The sequence below is a fragment of the Lepisosteus platostomus genome, chromosome 15 (genome assembly GCF_059453375.1).
Source record: "Lepisosteus platostomus isolate fLepPlt1 chromosome 15, fLepPlt1.hap1, whole genome shotgun sequence".
In the NCBI taxonomy this organism is placed as follows: Eukaryota; Metazoa; Chordata; class Actinopteri; order Semionotiformes; family Lepisosteidae; genus Lepisosteus; species Lepisosteus platostomus.
In genome coordinates, this window is record NC_142625.1 from 20,239,566 (window position 1) to 20,256,036 (window position 16,471).

The following is a 16,471-nucleotide window of genomic DNA, read 5'->3' on the forward strand; positions in this document are numbered from 1 at the left end:
CAGTTCTTGAAAATCCTCTGATAGTCTTGATGTGACGGGTTTGGTTTTTATTTTGTTTGGTCTAAATACCCAAAGAACAAAAGAGAAGCCTATGGATTCTCAAGTTGCTCTACCACAAGATTTAACCTGGAGTATTTCACTGATTGTGACCACGAATCCCCCAGGATTCTGTGTGGGTAAAAAGAGAAAAACACTCCACACCATTCACAATTTAAAATTGTGTTTCTGTTAGGAGTCCCCATTATTATGATCATGATCATCACCATTATTAGGAATGAGGAAAAAGATTAGTTTGTTTCAAGAAAACCCTGCCTTTCCATCAGTGAAGCAAATAAAGATCCAGTTGTTGGCTTGCAAATAGGTTGTATTTATCAGGGAATCAGTTTTAAACAATTATTCATTCAATCATTATTAATGATCCTTACAAATGAGGAAAGAAAAAAATATACTTTATATATATAGTTTATATGAATAGGCTTGTCATCTTGTATCCTTGCAAAAGATCTTTCCCAAAAATGTTCACAGCTATGAAATAGATGTCAAGGGTTAACATTTATCATGAGGTGCTAAACATTTGCAGTACCAAATTTTTATTTTTTAATCAAGATAAAAATATAAATGGCAAGAGAAACTAAAGCTCTCTCTGCCTTCATTACTGTCATAAGGCTAAATCTAAAACTATAATAAATCACTTTACATTGAAATGTGCCACCTGAATTCTGAACCTAGGACTATTAAACCTGCTGATACCAGGTGGTTGTTTCTCGGTGATTTTTTCAGTATATGTGAAACAGTCTTTGAATCACTCTGGTTGACTCTTGCTATGGTAACAGTGTTATGACAATTTGTTTTTGTGTCATTTTGCTAAGATGCAACACAACTGTATGAGATATGAGTTTCACCCACAGTGTTGCAAATCACTGCTGTTGCCAAAGCAGTCCGCACGTCCAGTGTGCCCTCAAACATTCTTCTTAAGAAGGAACAAGTAATAGGTTTATTCCATGCTGAAAAGAGAAGAGAGAAAACACAACATTTCGGCTGTGAAGACTTCTTCAGGTGCGAGAAAGACAGGGCAGCCAGCAAAGATTAAAGAGCACAGAAGAACACAAGCTGGGAGAGGGGAGGAGGCAGGAGGGACAGAGAGGCAGAGAGGCCACTCAGGAAGTGCAAAGTGGAGAGAGGTGAAGAAAGGTGTGAAGTCAAAACCTGCATGAGGATAGAGAAGATTACACGAAAACAAGTCGGTCATGTAGAGCAGGGGGATGGTGTGAACCTAGTTTCAGGATGAGTTTTCATTTTTGTCCTTCTCACACCTGAAGAAGGCTTCACAGCCAAAACATTGTGTTTTCTCTTTTCTCTTTTCAGCATGGAATAAACCTATTACTTGTTTCTTTGCAGACTAAGCATGCTGACACAGCTACCCACCTGAATTTCTTCTTCAGAATAGATATATGGGTGATCACAATTCATCCATCAATCCCTTTTCTAACCAAATCATCCAATACAGGATGGTGAGTGAGCCGGAGCCTATCCTGGCAAGCAACGGGCACAAGGCAGGGTACACCCTGGATAGGATGTCAGTCCTTCTCAGGGCACACACACTCACAGCAGGGCCAGTTTCCCAGAAGCCAATGAACCCACTAGTATGTCTTTGGAATGGTGGAGGAAACCGTAGCACCTTGAGGAAACCATGTGAATATGAGGTGAATAACAAACTCCACACAGATAGCACCCCATGAATTGAAGCCAGGGCCCCAGCTCAGTGAAGTGGCAATGTTAACCACCACTAATGTGCTGCCCGGTGGTAAAAATTATGCAAACAAATTACATTTACTGAAATACCTAAGAAAGGAACTGTAAAAACTATTGATTTATATAATATTCAAATTCTATTGTTTGGTATTACATACATATTTTCAAAAGAAAATGAAATGGAAGGCATGCTTTATGTACAGCAAAATGATTCTCCTTCAATAATGTCCCCCCTTGCCAGCAAACATACTGGCACAAACTCTTCAGCATTCTGTTGCTCAGCTTTAGTAATATGCCTCAATTTCATTTTTGCCAATTCAGTGTTTATCAGCCCCCGGCTCCATTTCTCATAGCCTTACTCTTGACTGTCTTGTCTCAGTTATTTCAGGTTTGGGAAGCTGCTTGGAACATTCTGATTATTAATTAACACTGATGGCAGGCCCCACTAGTCATTAGTGGGGTTTCAATTTAATTTTAATCTACTGTATGTGGGTATGTGTGTTATTCTTTATAAAATGTGGTACAATGGTTATCTCTTATGTGGTTAATTTGAGTTTCTAGTATTTTAACCTGTGTAGTTTTCAAGATAAGAAGGAGTGAAAACAATGCTAATAACTTATACAAAAACAAAATAGTGTGGCTAACTTTCTTATATCCAGATAAACAGAATATAAGTAGAGAAACTTTTTACTGTTGCTACTAAATTAAACACTGGTGGCCCACTTATGTTGGACTCAATCTTTGGTTTCCTTACTTGGTGCATCCAGCATCACCTCTATATCAAACTCCTTGCATTCATGTCTGATCGCTGTATGATTTTCTAGACCCATTTATTTAACCTACTGTATGTGCTCAGCTGGCCTTTTCCATTCTGTGCGCGGCAGGCAGTACATGCTTATTATAGTTATGCAACAACAACAAAACAATCATAATAAAGAGCACATTCTTAAAAGCAGGTAAAAAGTAAGATAACAAATGCTACTCATAACCAAATGGATGGCTGTGTGAAAGACAACATCGATTTTGCAAATGTTATTTCAATGATTCAACTCATGCTTTGTATAAAAACTATCAAATTTATACAAATACTTCTACCACATGATTCCTAAACCTAAATCGACTTCCTCCGTGTTCTGAGGTATCCTGTGAAACTGGGATGACTTGTGAAAGTGCTGCCTGGTGAGGACAGGGCCGTGTTGTCTCTTGTGCTAAGCAAGCCGCCATCAATCCTGTAAGAGATGGAGTTGTAGTAGACCGAGTTGGTGTGACAGCCCAGGTTTTCATGCTGCGAAGTTGCTGGGCTGTCACAGTTCTGGGATCGGTAGCATATACAGGAGCAGAAGGAGCCCAGCCTAGACCCCGCCTTGGAAGGTCGCTGCCTGTGCATGTTCTCCTGATCCTCCGCGGCAGAGGGGATGAGATTAGTACGGCTCGTTCCTTCTTCCATTGGCAAAAAGAGGGTACTCCTACTCCGGCCACTGTCCCCCAGGCTCAGCGCAATCATGTCCCTCTCTCTCTTCACTGAAGCCCTTTCCTCCGCATCCCTCCGCTCATCCTCTGAGTTCATGGTGAGAAAGCGCAGGACCACCAGATTCAGAAAGGCCCCAATGACCGTCAGCCCCACCAGGATGTACATAAAACTGAATGCCACATAGGGAGTCTTTTCCTGGAGGTCCTCCTTCTTCTGGAGAGCCACGAAGTCCCCGAACCCGATGGTGGTGAGGGTGATGAAGCAATAGTAGTAGGCATGAAAGAAGGTCCATCCTTCGAAGTGCGAGAATGCAGCTGCTCCAATGCACAGGGTTCCGATGCAGGAGAGGAAGCCCACCAGAACCATGTTCTCCATAGAAACGTCGGTGTTCCTCATGCCCAGACACTCCTTGATTTTCTTCAGCAAGTAGCGGACAAAAGTGTTCATTCTTTCACCCAGGCTCTGGAACATAACCAGTGTCAAAGGAATCCCCAAGACAGCATAGAACATGCAGAACACTTTGCCAGCATCAGTCCCAGGAGCTGCATGGCCATAACCTATAAAACAAAAGACACAATTAATTTCAGGTTGGTGAATTGCTCCTATCCTGATACTACCAAACTAGACCTAACTGCAGGCTTGTGGCCAGCTACACGAAACCTCTCAAATACTAAAAAATAACTTTCTGTTATATGTGAATACTTTTCTTCTTACCACTGGGATTGTGTTCATCTAGTATGTGAAGCGCTCCAAAGTTGAGGATTAAGCAAAACATTTAAGGAAAATATAACTAGTGTTATACAGATAGCCACTAGTCCTTATGCTTTCTCCCAGAGAAATACATCTGTCACAAAAGGTCATTTACAGTAAGAGCATCAAAACTGGCCATAAGCAGTTTTAGCATGATTCTGTTTAATAGTTGGAATTTGAATGTGAAGTATATTTTAAGTATTAAAGACCAGAATTACAGGTATTACAGTGAACCAGAATTTATGGCACACTTCACAGTAGGGCTATTAACTTGCACAATAAGAATAAAAAGGTACAATTCTAAAACTATGTAACTGGAAAAGTATAATCAGTACAATTTTTATTTTACGTTATAAAAATTACTCATTGAGAATGTTTTTTTTTAGTTTTTCAGTTCTTTGTTATATGTTAACAATCAATTGTACTTGTTGTATTGAATTATACCGTTTAGAACTTGGGTTTTAAGATTTAAAAAGTTTTCATATTTAACGGTGCAGTAAATATGGATGCTTTCAACTGTACACAAAGTTGTACTGTCGTAGTAATGCTTATTATTATTTCGGAATTCTAGGAAATGTGAGAGTCTCCTTAATCGTTATTAAAGTAAAAAACTACTAATACAGGTGAGCGCAAAATGTTATTAAAAGAAAAATTAAACGTAGGCCACTATAAACTTTCCTTTTAAAGATGACGACCTAGACAAAATCAACAAAAGACATTCAGTACATAAGAAACGTAGGTACAGAAAAATACTGATTAAAGAAGGCTGACAAATTGTTGCAGTTAGATGTTAACTTGTACAAAGGTAGCATCAAAGACTTTTCAGTACTGATTTTCTAATCATGCACAATATACAGCTGCTAAAACCATATTTGGTACTTGGGTGCATATCCAAATTACGTGCTCAAGTACCACATTAGCAAAGAAAAGTAAGAAACCTAACTCGCCTATGGTGGTGATGACAGTGATTGCAAAGTAGAAGGAGCCAGCAAATTTCCACTGTCGCCCGGCTCGATGGGGCTCCGCTTGCAATACAACCCTCTCAATCTCTCGGTAGTCATCCTCCGAGAACCGGTATTTCTTTTTCATCTCGTTGCGCTTCTGCTCTAAAATCCTCTTCCTGGAGCTCTCGGATTCCGACTCGAGAGCATCGAAGACTGCAGCCCCCACGAGCAGATAGGAAAACATGCAGAGAATCAGAGAAAGAGTCCGAACGTTCTGCTTCTTCATCTTCACACTCTGCAAAGTCGACTAGGGGGACTGAGGAGTTGCACCGAAACAGGTGGCGCAGTTCGCCGCATCGCTAATACACACCAAAGTGCACGGGGGAAACGGGCAATGAATCAAAGGAAAACTTGGATTCAAAGATTAATTTTATGTTAAAAAATCGTAAAAACGTCGCGACAGGCACAAGACTGTAACCTCCGAACTCGACTTGTAGTTCGAAAAGCAATCAGGACTGTATTTTTTTATGCGGCTTGCGGTTGGCTGTGCAGATGAAGATGAACGAAGGAAGCAGAGGGAATAATTTGTAGATCAATCGAAGTCGCATGGTTGTTGCAATTTAATTTTCATCAGTAAGCTTTCGCATTAACTTAAGTTCTTGCTAATTTTCGCGTGTTTGTCCCAGTCACTAGGTTCTGTTTACTGCATGTTAAGCAATCCAGCAGAGCTGAAAAAATTAATATGCCTCTCAAGTTTTATTTTGCATTTGCTGTATATCGTCCTGGGTTGTTTCCATGCCCTTTGAAACATATCACAGCCAAATAAAACTTAATACTGTATGTCCAATCTTCATTTTTAATAGTTGTATGGTTACTACACATTGGGTAATTACCACGACCACAGCTCTGCTAGTCATATCGATCGCTGATAAATCGCAGAGTGAGAAACTGCAATACCGCATATTAGAGGTTGCTGGAAATATTGTTTTTTCTTTCAGTAATCCCAGACTGAAATTAATATTTTAACACCGTGACCTTTAAGGAAGAGAAGCAGCGCTCACGACTCGCAGTAGCAGGGAGTAAAATCCAAATCGTGACGGAGATGCAAAAAATAAACACTTCCCCGAAGTATGCTAATTAAAGAGCTGTTGCAACCTAAACGAAATACAAATCTGATGATGTAGATCGCGCACGGAAAACGTGAATCTGAGTAAGCATTTTTTATGATTACAGAAACCATAGCATAGGTTGTACAACGCCAGTTCTCGACAAGATCAGAAAGTTTTATGTAAAAACTACAAGTCAAACAGAGCCCAAAACATTGAATACAGTAGTTTAAATGCGGCATAGTCTCATATAGAGTCGCGTTTAACTAAAATGGTTAATCTCCCACGTAAATTCTGTGACAACGTTCTTTTTTCCCTTAAAAATCGTATTACCGCCGAACCTAATCTTTTAATGCAGTATGCTATCTGCCAGGAGCAGAAGAAAAAACCAGGCTTCGTGGTTTGCATTTCCAAGGAGATGAAGTCAGAACTAATGAAGTATGAAAAGGTTAATCATCAATTTAAAATGTAATGTGCAACCATTGCTGTTCAAGGCGGTTGTGCTCGCCTGAGAAAGGTGCTGACCGTGGTGCTGAATGATTTCGTATGAGCGGCTTCAGCACTCAGTCAATATTAAGAGCGGCCTGATGGACACATTAGTCAGTATTCTGGACATAAAATGGTCGACTTGGATTTATGTAACCTCGATCTTTACAGTGATAAGAGGTCGTTCTAGGACACTAATAACATTTAGGGGCAAGATCGTATCGATTTAGGGTAGAAACCGGTCTACGTATTGTACCAGGTGTGATAGCCAAAAGCTGAGAAATAATTTAGCGGGAAAGTGGAGAACAGACCGGAATGAATAAGGGGGAAGATTCCAATAATGTATTTACAACCACAAGACACGTGGGAGCTGCTGAGCTCCAATGTGCATAGAATAATTCCAATTCTTTCACACCCGAAGGCATGTAGTCTATCAATTGGGCTTTTTTAAGCAACCATTCTTCAGGTTTAATTTGATTTGTGTACGTCCATGGCCAACTCGAATTTTGTGAACTTGTTGCAGTTTTAAGTGATATATTTCTTTAAATGCTCATTGTATTTTATGTTACACTATTCAGTGTTTATTAATGTTTCCTTACGGGTGAAAGGCACATTGTTTTATTACTTAAGGGTAATAGAAGACTAATATAATCTGAAGTATGGATGGATCAATGTGACCAATGTGAAATCATAGTAAGATCACTCTTACTTTAACTTTGGTTATATCTGATTTCATCATATGTAACAAAATTGTATAATTTGAAAAAACTCCACATTTAAAACATTAATTGATGGAAAGGCTGCAAAGATTCTAGGATATGCTTTTGTGACCTCTCACCTGGGCACTTGCAACTCCTTCTTAAGAGTATCTTGATGGAATCCTTGGATCATTAAGCAATTAATAACCAAAGTTCCCTGCAATGAGTACTGCAGATGTATCAGAGTAAGTTCTGTATAGCTATGAAAACACAAAGGCCTTGGTGGGCTTGAACACTCTAAATTCAATCTTTTGTGTTCTTTACCTTTTGAAAAATGATTTGATTGACATACAGAGTGCTGAAACTCGAGATTGATTTAAGAAGAGATTTTGTTTTTTAAATTTGTACTTTGTATTGTTGATTTTAGTTACCATGCAGTATAGTATTTTGATTAGTAATAAAGTGCAAGATAAAATGGAACAGAAGACCAAATATCACAATAATAAGTCAGATTTCTGAAGACTTTCATATTTCCCAGGGCACAGCTTTCTGTGTGTGCTTTAATTGAGAATCTTGTGTATTGTAAAATATTTTGTTTCAGGTGAAGTAAGTCTCGGGCTGTGGACACTGAAGAAATTTCTGTAGTTTTAATTGCATCCTAGACATTTGATGTTGCTGCTGGTGGCTTTTAACTTGTTTTAAGATGTTCACATCTTTAAAAAATCAGTGTAGTGTGATTTTAAAAATATGTTGTATAAGGATGTTTGCTACTATCAGGATATTTCTTTAAACGTTTAAAACAATAAACTATAGGAAAAAGACATAATCACTTTAAATTCTCCACTGTATTTTAAAAAGCTCTTACATAATGTAGTCCCTGCTTTTCATATTTATAATAGCTCTGATTAGCCATTTATGTACCCCCCACTCCACTTACCAGCCCACACAATTCACGTACTGAAATCCTGTGAAGAAATCCGTGATTATACAATATTAATTCTTCCTTGTAAATCATTTTGTTTGAATAACACACACACAGGACCACACTCTTTAGGCGGTGTAGTTTTTAAGAAACACAGAAAAGATTTTCCATAAGTACACTAGAAGGTGTAAATTAGGTGTACATTACTCACCAGAGGTACATGATGAAAAAATACCTTTGTGAAACAGCTGCCCTTATCCAATACCAAGATTACCTTGCCTTTTGAAGCATGTATGCAAAAGGTATTCACAGTACTCTTTGATAATGCATTATTCTAACTGATGGACTACAGCTGGCAGACTTGACCTTTTACAAAGCACTCTTTGTATCGAAGTGATCAATGAAATGTTCATAGCTAACAAAGTCGCAGGAAGAAAAATAGCTGCAGCTTTAATGAACTCAGCAGCATTACCTTTGGATACCATCATTCTTAAACTCGTAAATGTTTTCAAGCCCTGACAACTTTGACTGCAATAAGTAAGTTGTTGAGAGAGGACAGGGGCTATTAAATCAATTTTAGGATGTAATACCTTGTGAATAAATTACAGTTTAATCATTAAACAGACCCAGAGGGCTGTTTCAATGAGAGTGTATTAACAGTGTGTAGACTGTGCTAATTATTGCCAGTGGTCAAGGTCTCAATACTAGAACTTCCATGGACTTATACTCTTGGATAGCATTTATGGATTGTTTGTCATTTAAAAAGTGTGTTTCCACTCATTTAGTCATCTGCAAAAATATTGTATTATTTTCTAATATTGTTTTCTTCTGTATCACTAACCTGTATCACTGTTTCAGGAGTAGGGTTATTAACGTGGTATGAGTTTATGCTCACCCTATTCGCAAAAGCATACTATACCATTTTTCTTTAAATACCATATCATCCTGAAATTAAAAATATGGTGTATTTTGAATTGTGTGTCCTTTGTATGTTTCAGCATTTTTAACTAAACTTAATATTATTTTCGATCACAGGATCACAGAAGCTGTAACTGTGTGTGTCAAGTCCTCAGAATTACATGACAGTTTTCAGTCTGCGGAAGATTATTTTACAACAGGCAAGTATGTAGCCTTCAAAAATGAAAACCTGATGATAGTTCAGAAACATTTAATGGTTCCAAGGAGATACTCTTGATTCTTGATTTATTTAAGTCTAAGGTTTAATAATAATACCTTGAATTTCTACAGACCTCTTGATCCCAAATCATTTTATATGTAGGAGGGGCCCCAATTCTTCCACCATTGAAGTGAATCCATCATGTGGCAGCAGCCCCACTGCACAACAGATCAAGCGGAGAATTGAGAAATTACTTCAGCCACTGAAATAAGGGGAGACTTTCACAAGGTCACTTGCTGAAGCCAGACTGTGCAAGCCAGAGTGAAGTTAAGTTAGGACACCAAGGTTATCACTCATACTTTTCCAGAATGGGTCATCTGTAGAAAGTACATTCATTAAATTTCTCAGTGTACGTGGCCAGCATGCTGGAGCGTTGTTTTGGAAATTTGATCCAAAGAGAAGAGCACCAAATACTGGTCCACCAACACCACCAACTTAGTTTCCTTGGAGGTCCCCCATCCAGTACTGCCCAGGCTTAACCTTGCTTAGCTTATATGATCCAGTCAAATCAAAATACAAGGTGATAATACTGCTGCTGATGGTCAATTTTCTGCAGATCTGTTGATCTGTTTGAAAGCAGGTATGTGTCTTCAAAAGTTCAACAGAAGTGCTAAAAAAGTAGTAAGAAATTAAATGCTGAAAACAATGTGCTACAGAGACCTGAAATGTGAAAGTAGTTGCTATGACAACACGTGTAACAGCAGAACCTTTAATATGTGAGTACTTCATTTCATAGTTGAAAACTTTAAGATTACAAAAGCTTAATGTTTTAACAAATGTAGGCTTTTATAGCACCCAAGCTTTGACAGGATTGTGATTTAATTATTCTTCAATTTCAGATGTCATGCTTAAATGTTTTTTTAATTTCCTATGTATTATCCATGTGATGTTTTGCATTGTTTTGACATTGAGATTCACAGAAATCCCACCACATCTAACATGATAAAAAAGCAGCTTGAAAATATTAACCACTTAACTGTATTATTGGCAAGAAACTTTAATAGTACCTACAACACATTACTGTGTAAGTGTTTATTAGAAGTATTATTGTATTAGACATATTATTGGAAAGTAACTTGAACAAGACCTATGATAAATTAATGTATAAGAAACATTCATTAGAAGTTGTTTATCAAGAGATTTAATTGGGTCATTAATAACCAGTTTGAAAAAACTCCCTTCTCTAATCAATGCCAAAGTAAAAGGGAATTTGTTTTTGGTAAGTAAGATCTAAAATAAAGGATTTCATTTGGCTTGTCAAGGATTTCATTTGGATATGTATAACTTAGTAATATTAATGGTGAACATAACATAATTGTATAGCTTTGGTATATGGTAATAGGAGAAAAAATATTTTTTTTTCCTTAATCCCTTGATTTCTGAAATAATCATGGGGAATTAGTATTTTAACATCTATTGCTTAAAAAATATTGTTTGTGTTATTTTGTTATTTCTTTTTGTTTGTGTACATATTATCTCATTTTTGGCCAGTGTGCACAAAATCAATTATATCCTGCTTAGATTAGCTCCAAATACAGTTTATTTTTCTATCAATTTTGCTGAAAGCACAAGGGATGGTACAGAAATAGACTTAAAATAAAATTTCATCTGACAGACCCAGTCCAAGATCAAAGTGCAATTAACTGTAACATGCTCCATGCAAATGTAATGTCACTGGGTGCAGCAGTACCAAATGTTATATGGATCAATAAACTGGGAGCATATTCTGCTCTATGTTTAATAATCATCCAGAGAGAGCAAATATTCTTCTTTTGTTTGTCAGGAAAATCAGTACTGTATAAAAAGGATTTAAGTATGCTGTTTATCCAAGAAAGTTAAGTCTTCAAAATGGCCATTCAGTGTTAGAAAGTTTGAGTAATTTGCAGGGACAAATATGTATAAGTTAAACATTATAGATTGCAAAAATAACTTTTTCTTATTTTGATGCCCAATTTCTGTCCTCCTTTGTGTGTCTAGTATTGTCAGCAACAATCCACAGTCTGATAAATATTCTGCTTTGGCAATGTGAAAATAAACACTGTTATAATGTGAACGGGATGTCGCCAGCAGCTTTGTCACCCTGCAACTTACAATTGGCAACCCACTGTAGCTAAGCAGGTGTGAGCCTGGTCAGTACCTGGATGAGAGACCTCCTGGGAACAAACTAAGGTTGGTGCTGGAAGAGGTGTTAGTGGTGCTAGCAGGGGGCGCTCACCCTGTGGTACATGTAGGTCCTAATGCCCCAGTATAGTGATGGGGACACTATACTGTAATGAAGCAACGTCTTTCAGACTCTCTGTGGTCATTAAAAATCCCAGGGTGTTTCTTGAAAGGAGCAGAGGTGTAACCCTGGCGTCCTGGCTGAATTTTCTATGCCTCCTAATAATCCCCCTCTATGAATTGGCTACATTACTTTGTTCTCCTCCCCCTCCCCCTCCCCACTCCGACGGCAGGCGCCGGTTGGAGTATTCTCGGTCAGCTCAAATATTTGGTTCAAACCACCAAATGGAGCCGGGCGTGCCGACAAGCGGACCCTGCTGATGCGGGATTAACGCTAGGATGAGAGAGACAATGTGAACAAGATGAGCTTTTGTCCCAGAAAATGTACTGTATAGGATTAAAAGAACCTTCATCAAATATTCTATCCTTCCACACAAAGAAATGGAGCTGAGCAAGGCATAAGTAATCAAATGAAAACTGGCTCCTTGTTCCTACTTTATCAATGTACACCTCAGGGACTTCAATCCTGCAGAATAATTGTCATTATAGGTTTGAATAATCCAACATTCTAAAGAAAAGTCATCTTTAAACAGAAGATTCTGTTAAAATGATGCAGAAGCTATAAAATCTATACAAAAAGTGCACCAAAAGTTCTGTAGATGGTTGCAGTTAGAGCTGCCTAACTGATGATTTTCTGAATTCTATTAATTTCGTCACTACTCCCTACATTGTTTTGTTTTATTTTTTTGCCTTGAGCAATGCTTTTCACAAAACCGTTTTAAAGCTGTTTTTTAAACAATGAGAGAGAAGATTACTGCAGGAGAGGTCCATTAAAATTAATCTTTAATGTAGTTTCAATAAATGTTTCAATGGAAGGGTTTTTACAGCAACCATAAGCACTTTTCAGCTGTTGTTACCACAAAGATGAAAAGGGCTCTCCTGGTTTGCAGATGCAAGATTATTCTATCCTTTTACAATTATTTTTAAAAATGGTTTAAAACAGGTGCTCCCAGACACACTGTTGTAATTAGTTAAATTTTGTATGAAAGTTAACAGGCTACAGGCCACGAATGCTGTCACTGCACTGCAGTGGTGTGGTGAAAGGATCTACAGGGATCTGGAGTGTGATCTTTGCATTCCAGTTGGCCTGCTAGGCTGTGAAAATGTGAATTGTTAGTTAAAAAAGTTACTTGACAACACACTTGGCTTAGAGAACAAGACTTTAACGGCAGAGTAGGTACAAAAAGATGCCAGAATTTTAGTGTCTGTGAATGCTGTAGTAGAAGACCTCCAAATGTCCTGGTCTCCCTGACATTAAACCAAGGTCCCAGTCAATACAAACCCACAAGAAAGCTGGCATGCATCAATCAGTAAAAGAAATCAGACACATTTGTCTTTCATGCATAATTCTGTACTGGACTGGCATCAGCAGCCATTTCTGATGATCGTGGAAGATCTTGACCGAGACTGATGCAAACTTAATGGTGAAACGTAAGCAGCATCAGATGGATGGGCAGGCAATGTCTGTGTTGTGGTTCGAGATCTTAATTTTCACTCCAAATGATATCTTTGACAAAACAATGAAAATATAATTATAGACTCTGACAGAGGCATGATTTGTCAGCCTGCCCTTTCTGCTTACTCCTACTGATGCAATATTTAGCAGGGCTGGAAATGTAAGAAAGTTGAGCTCAGTGCCAGTCCTGTGAGAGCAACTGGAACATACTGTAGTTTCCAAGCATTAGTATGAAAACTGAAGGTTCAGCCTTCCGTTTTGCTACTTATTCTGGTTATGCAGTGAAATTATTATATAGTAGTCGTAGAATATTACTCCCCAACATGATTGTTGACCTTGCATAAAGTATGTTCAGTACTTTATAGATGCATGTTCCAATATTTCCTCTCAGCTGAAGCAAACATACATAGTTAACAAAAACCTGGTCACAGTCAATAAGTGACTTGATCCAGGCTTGATCCAGCAGTGTCTGAGCCATAGAGCTCAATCTGCCCTTATTGCAAAATGTTTATTGGTGGCGTTCTTGGGGGTTCTTGGAGGAGTCACCTGGGAGCTAAAACCTTCTTCCCTTTTAATGGAAAACACCTCCAATACATCTGAATTGCTGAATTGCACATTAACCACTGATCAGGACATTAGAGTCAGCAAAGAAAAGAAGCAGCAGTTCAGAAGTATTGGAGGTTATTGACTGTGACCAGGTTTCCCAAGTGGCAGAACACAACAGGCATTGCACCATCCTGGGTAAGGGTAGGAGACACAACTTCCCTGGCCTCTGTATGTTTACAGTAAAGCCACTGAACAACATTGCTCCGAGGATGCTAACTCTCCTGTACGGATCTGTGTAGTTTGCCATGTGTTAGACGAAGAATAGCTTGGCAAGATGGAGGACATTAACTCCTGTCTTCATTCTTTATTCTCTCTATGCGGATACGGGGATAGTTGCTATGAGCCAGGCCGGGAAAAACTGGATGGATAGAATGATAAAAAAATATTTTAAAAAGTGCTGAAATAATTTTGCAGCGTAAGACCAAATTTATTTTGTTTCGTTTTTGCAACAGTGTTAAAACCCAGACCCAGAGGGGTGAAAGGGCTGGAATATCTCAGACCCATTAAACTGTGTCCAGTTACAGAGCTGTAATGTTAAATAAGATGCATCCAATTTGTTGTCCAAATTCTGGCGATAAAATAAAATGGGTCTACAAAGCTTGTACAGTCTGCAGCTTTTAAAACTTGATCCAGCATATAGTGCTCCATGTTTCACATGTCTAACTCCTTTTAAATATGTTTGCATGGATGGACATTTCAGGGTAAATCAACATTGAATGCAGTGTTTTTGTCCTCATCATCTTTACAATTTGTGCAATGTATGCTGCTGAAGTGGTTTTCTGAAATCTGTTGACTTGTGGAACTACTGTAAAATTGTTTTCCATTTGCAGAAAACAAATTATGGTGGATATACAGTACAATACTTTCAAATGAATGTTCATACAGGCTTATTGCTTATGTATAAAGGCAACTCACCAGAGTTCCAGAGTTATCATATAATCAGTAAACAAATCATTGTTAAAAGAAGAATAAAAGAGAAGACGTTAGAAATGTTTTGGATAAGGGTTGTGACCTATAAAACACAATTTGTCATTTAATGGTAAGTTGAGAAAAGTACTAAAGTTATTTGTTTAAAATGAATTAAACCAAAGGGGAGGGTGATTGATTTTAAATTCTGTGGGGACATTACTTCTAGAAAGGGATGCTAAGTGAAGGCTTTGCTTGGTGAAACTTACAAATTAATTAGACATGCAGTTGCATGTGTACACCTATTAGCAAGAGTTAACACAAACATGTTCGGTTTTTTTTAAATGTTGCACATTTCATTTTATTCCAAAGTGCTTCAATATGAATGAAAAGCAGGCAATGTCAGAACTTAGCCAATTGCTGCATTTCATTCTTTACAAAATAAGAGTAAAAATAAGCCGGAATCGCAGTGGAAATGAACGCTTTCACTCAGAACAATGCCCATCTATTGACCTCAGGAACTGCTGTACATTTGGCACTGGGCACAAAGCTAAGCAAATTAGGACCTTAAGAATTTGGCTCAAAGGACTCAAAGAATCCCTAAAAGGTCTGTTAAAGAAGGAAGAAAGCATCTAAAAAGTGAAGAGTTCTCAGCACAAGCTGTGTCTGCAGATGTCTGTTCTGAGTCACTGCTTGTAATTATTACTCTCTGATAGAGAGTTGAACCTCAGAGCACACATGCAGACAAAACGGACTGGAGGCTCAGTATGAAAACTGGACAAGTCCTCCTGGACCAGGATTTAATAGCTACAGTGAAATATGTTCTGATGAAATATGGCATATGACAGAGGCTCTTAAAGTTAATATCCCACAATATCAACACTGAAGGAGAGGCTGGAGAAAACATTAAATCTTCTGCTCATCATCTAGTGCAAGCTTGCTGAGGCCCCAAATATCCATATTCATATTGAGCAATTAAGTGACATTATGGGCAACAGAGATTTGGCTTATTTCCCTTTAATTTTACAGTTTCATATTTCTACCTCTGCAGTTTAATCCTGACACATAAGGTTTAATCCTACTATTTTTTATGATGTTATGTATTTCACACATGTTGTCAGCTGACACAGGTTTGGGCTGAGAGTCTTTAACACAACAGAAGAAAAATATATCCAGACATATCAGAGTTGAAATGAAAATATATAATTATAGACAGTGGCACACACTGCTTAACCAAAATATTAGGCAATGGCACGTTGCATTGGAGTGACAAATACTGCTATACCATACTGTATGTCCTATGATTCCTGAGAATGATAAAGTAGTAGCAGACCAGGCATTTTCTTCATTGTCCTGTGCTGTCATAAAGAAGGGTGATGTAAGTGACCTCACAAGAAACCTAGTTTTTACTGGGCATGCTCCAGATTCACATCTGTAGAAAACAGCAGCCTTGGCTAATGTGACAGCTCAGACACCCATATGGGTTTACTGGCAATGGCTGATGATAAACATACAATTAGGAGCTGCTGTTCAAAACTAAGACACATCACATGTAGAGCTACGTCCTCTGCTTTATCCTGAAGCTATGTTACCATTGCAGAAGAACAAATCCGCTATTGAGATATTCTTGAAGTTTTGGGAGTACAATATACAGTACATTGCTAAAGTCTCTGATTCACAATTTGCAAAGGAGTTCTATCTCTGAAAAAGAATGCTACAAAACATATACTACAGTTTGTGATAAAAAGTTTCCAAGTTCTTTTTTTATTTATTGGTCACATGGAGCTCTAACAAATTATTTAAAAGTCATGCAGCAGCTGTTGAGTACTATTTCTGATGTTTTGCATCCGATTTCTCAGCCTTTTAAATGATGAAAGATCACCCATGCTCATAATCAAGTCATAATTGAAGGAGCTT

General features: G+C 38.0%; 1 protein-coding gene across 1 annotated transcript; it reads right to left on the reverse strand.

The window, feature by feature from the left end:
- Positions 1-2,171: 2,171 nt before the first annotated feature.
- On the reverse strand, positions 2,172-5,218 carry kcnk15 (potassium channel, subfamily K, member 15). Its single transcript, XM_088608098.1, has 2 exons — positions 4,921-5,218; positions 2,172-3,780 (listed from the first exon to the last, which is right to left on the reverse strand). Exons 1-2 carry the CDS (start codon positions 5,201-5,203, stop codon positions 2,864-2,866), a joined length of 1,200 nt encoding a protein of 399 aa, XP_088464224.1. The 5' UTR covers positions 5,204-5,218; the 3' UTR covers positions 2,172-2,863.
- Between the last annotated feature and the right edge of the window lie 11,253 nt (positions 5,219-16,471).

What these genes read in the sequence shown, in the direction of transcription:
- kcnk15 (XM_088608098.1), bottom strand. Translation starts at nt 5,203, where the DNA reads ATGAAGAAGCAGAACGTTCGGACTCTTTCTCTGATTCTCTGCATGTTT. An exon ending in CACTGTCATCACCACCATAG is followed by an intron (nt 3,781 to 4,920) that starts GCGAGTTAGGTT and finishes TTTGTTTTATAG; the next exon opens with GTTATGGCCATGCAGCTCCT.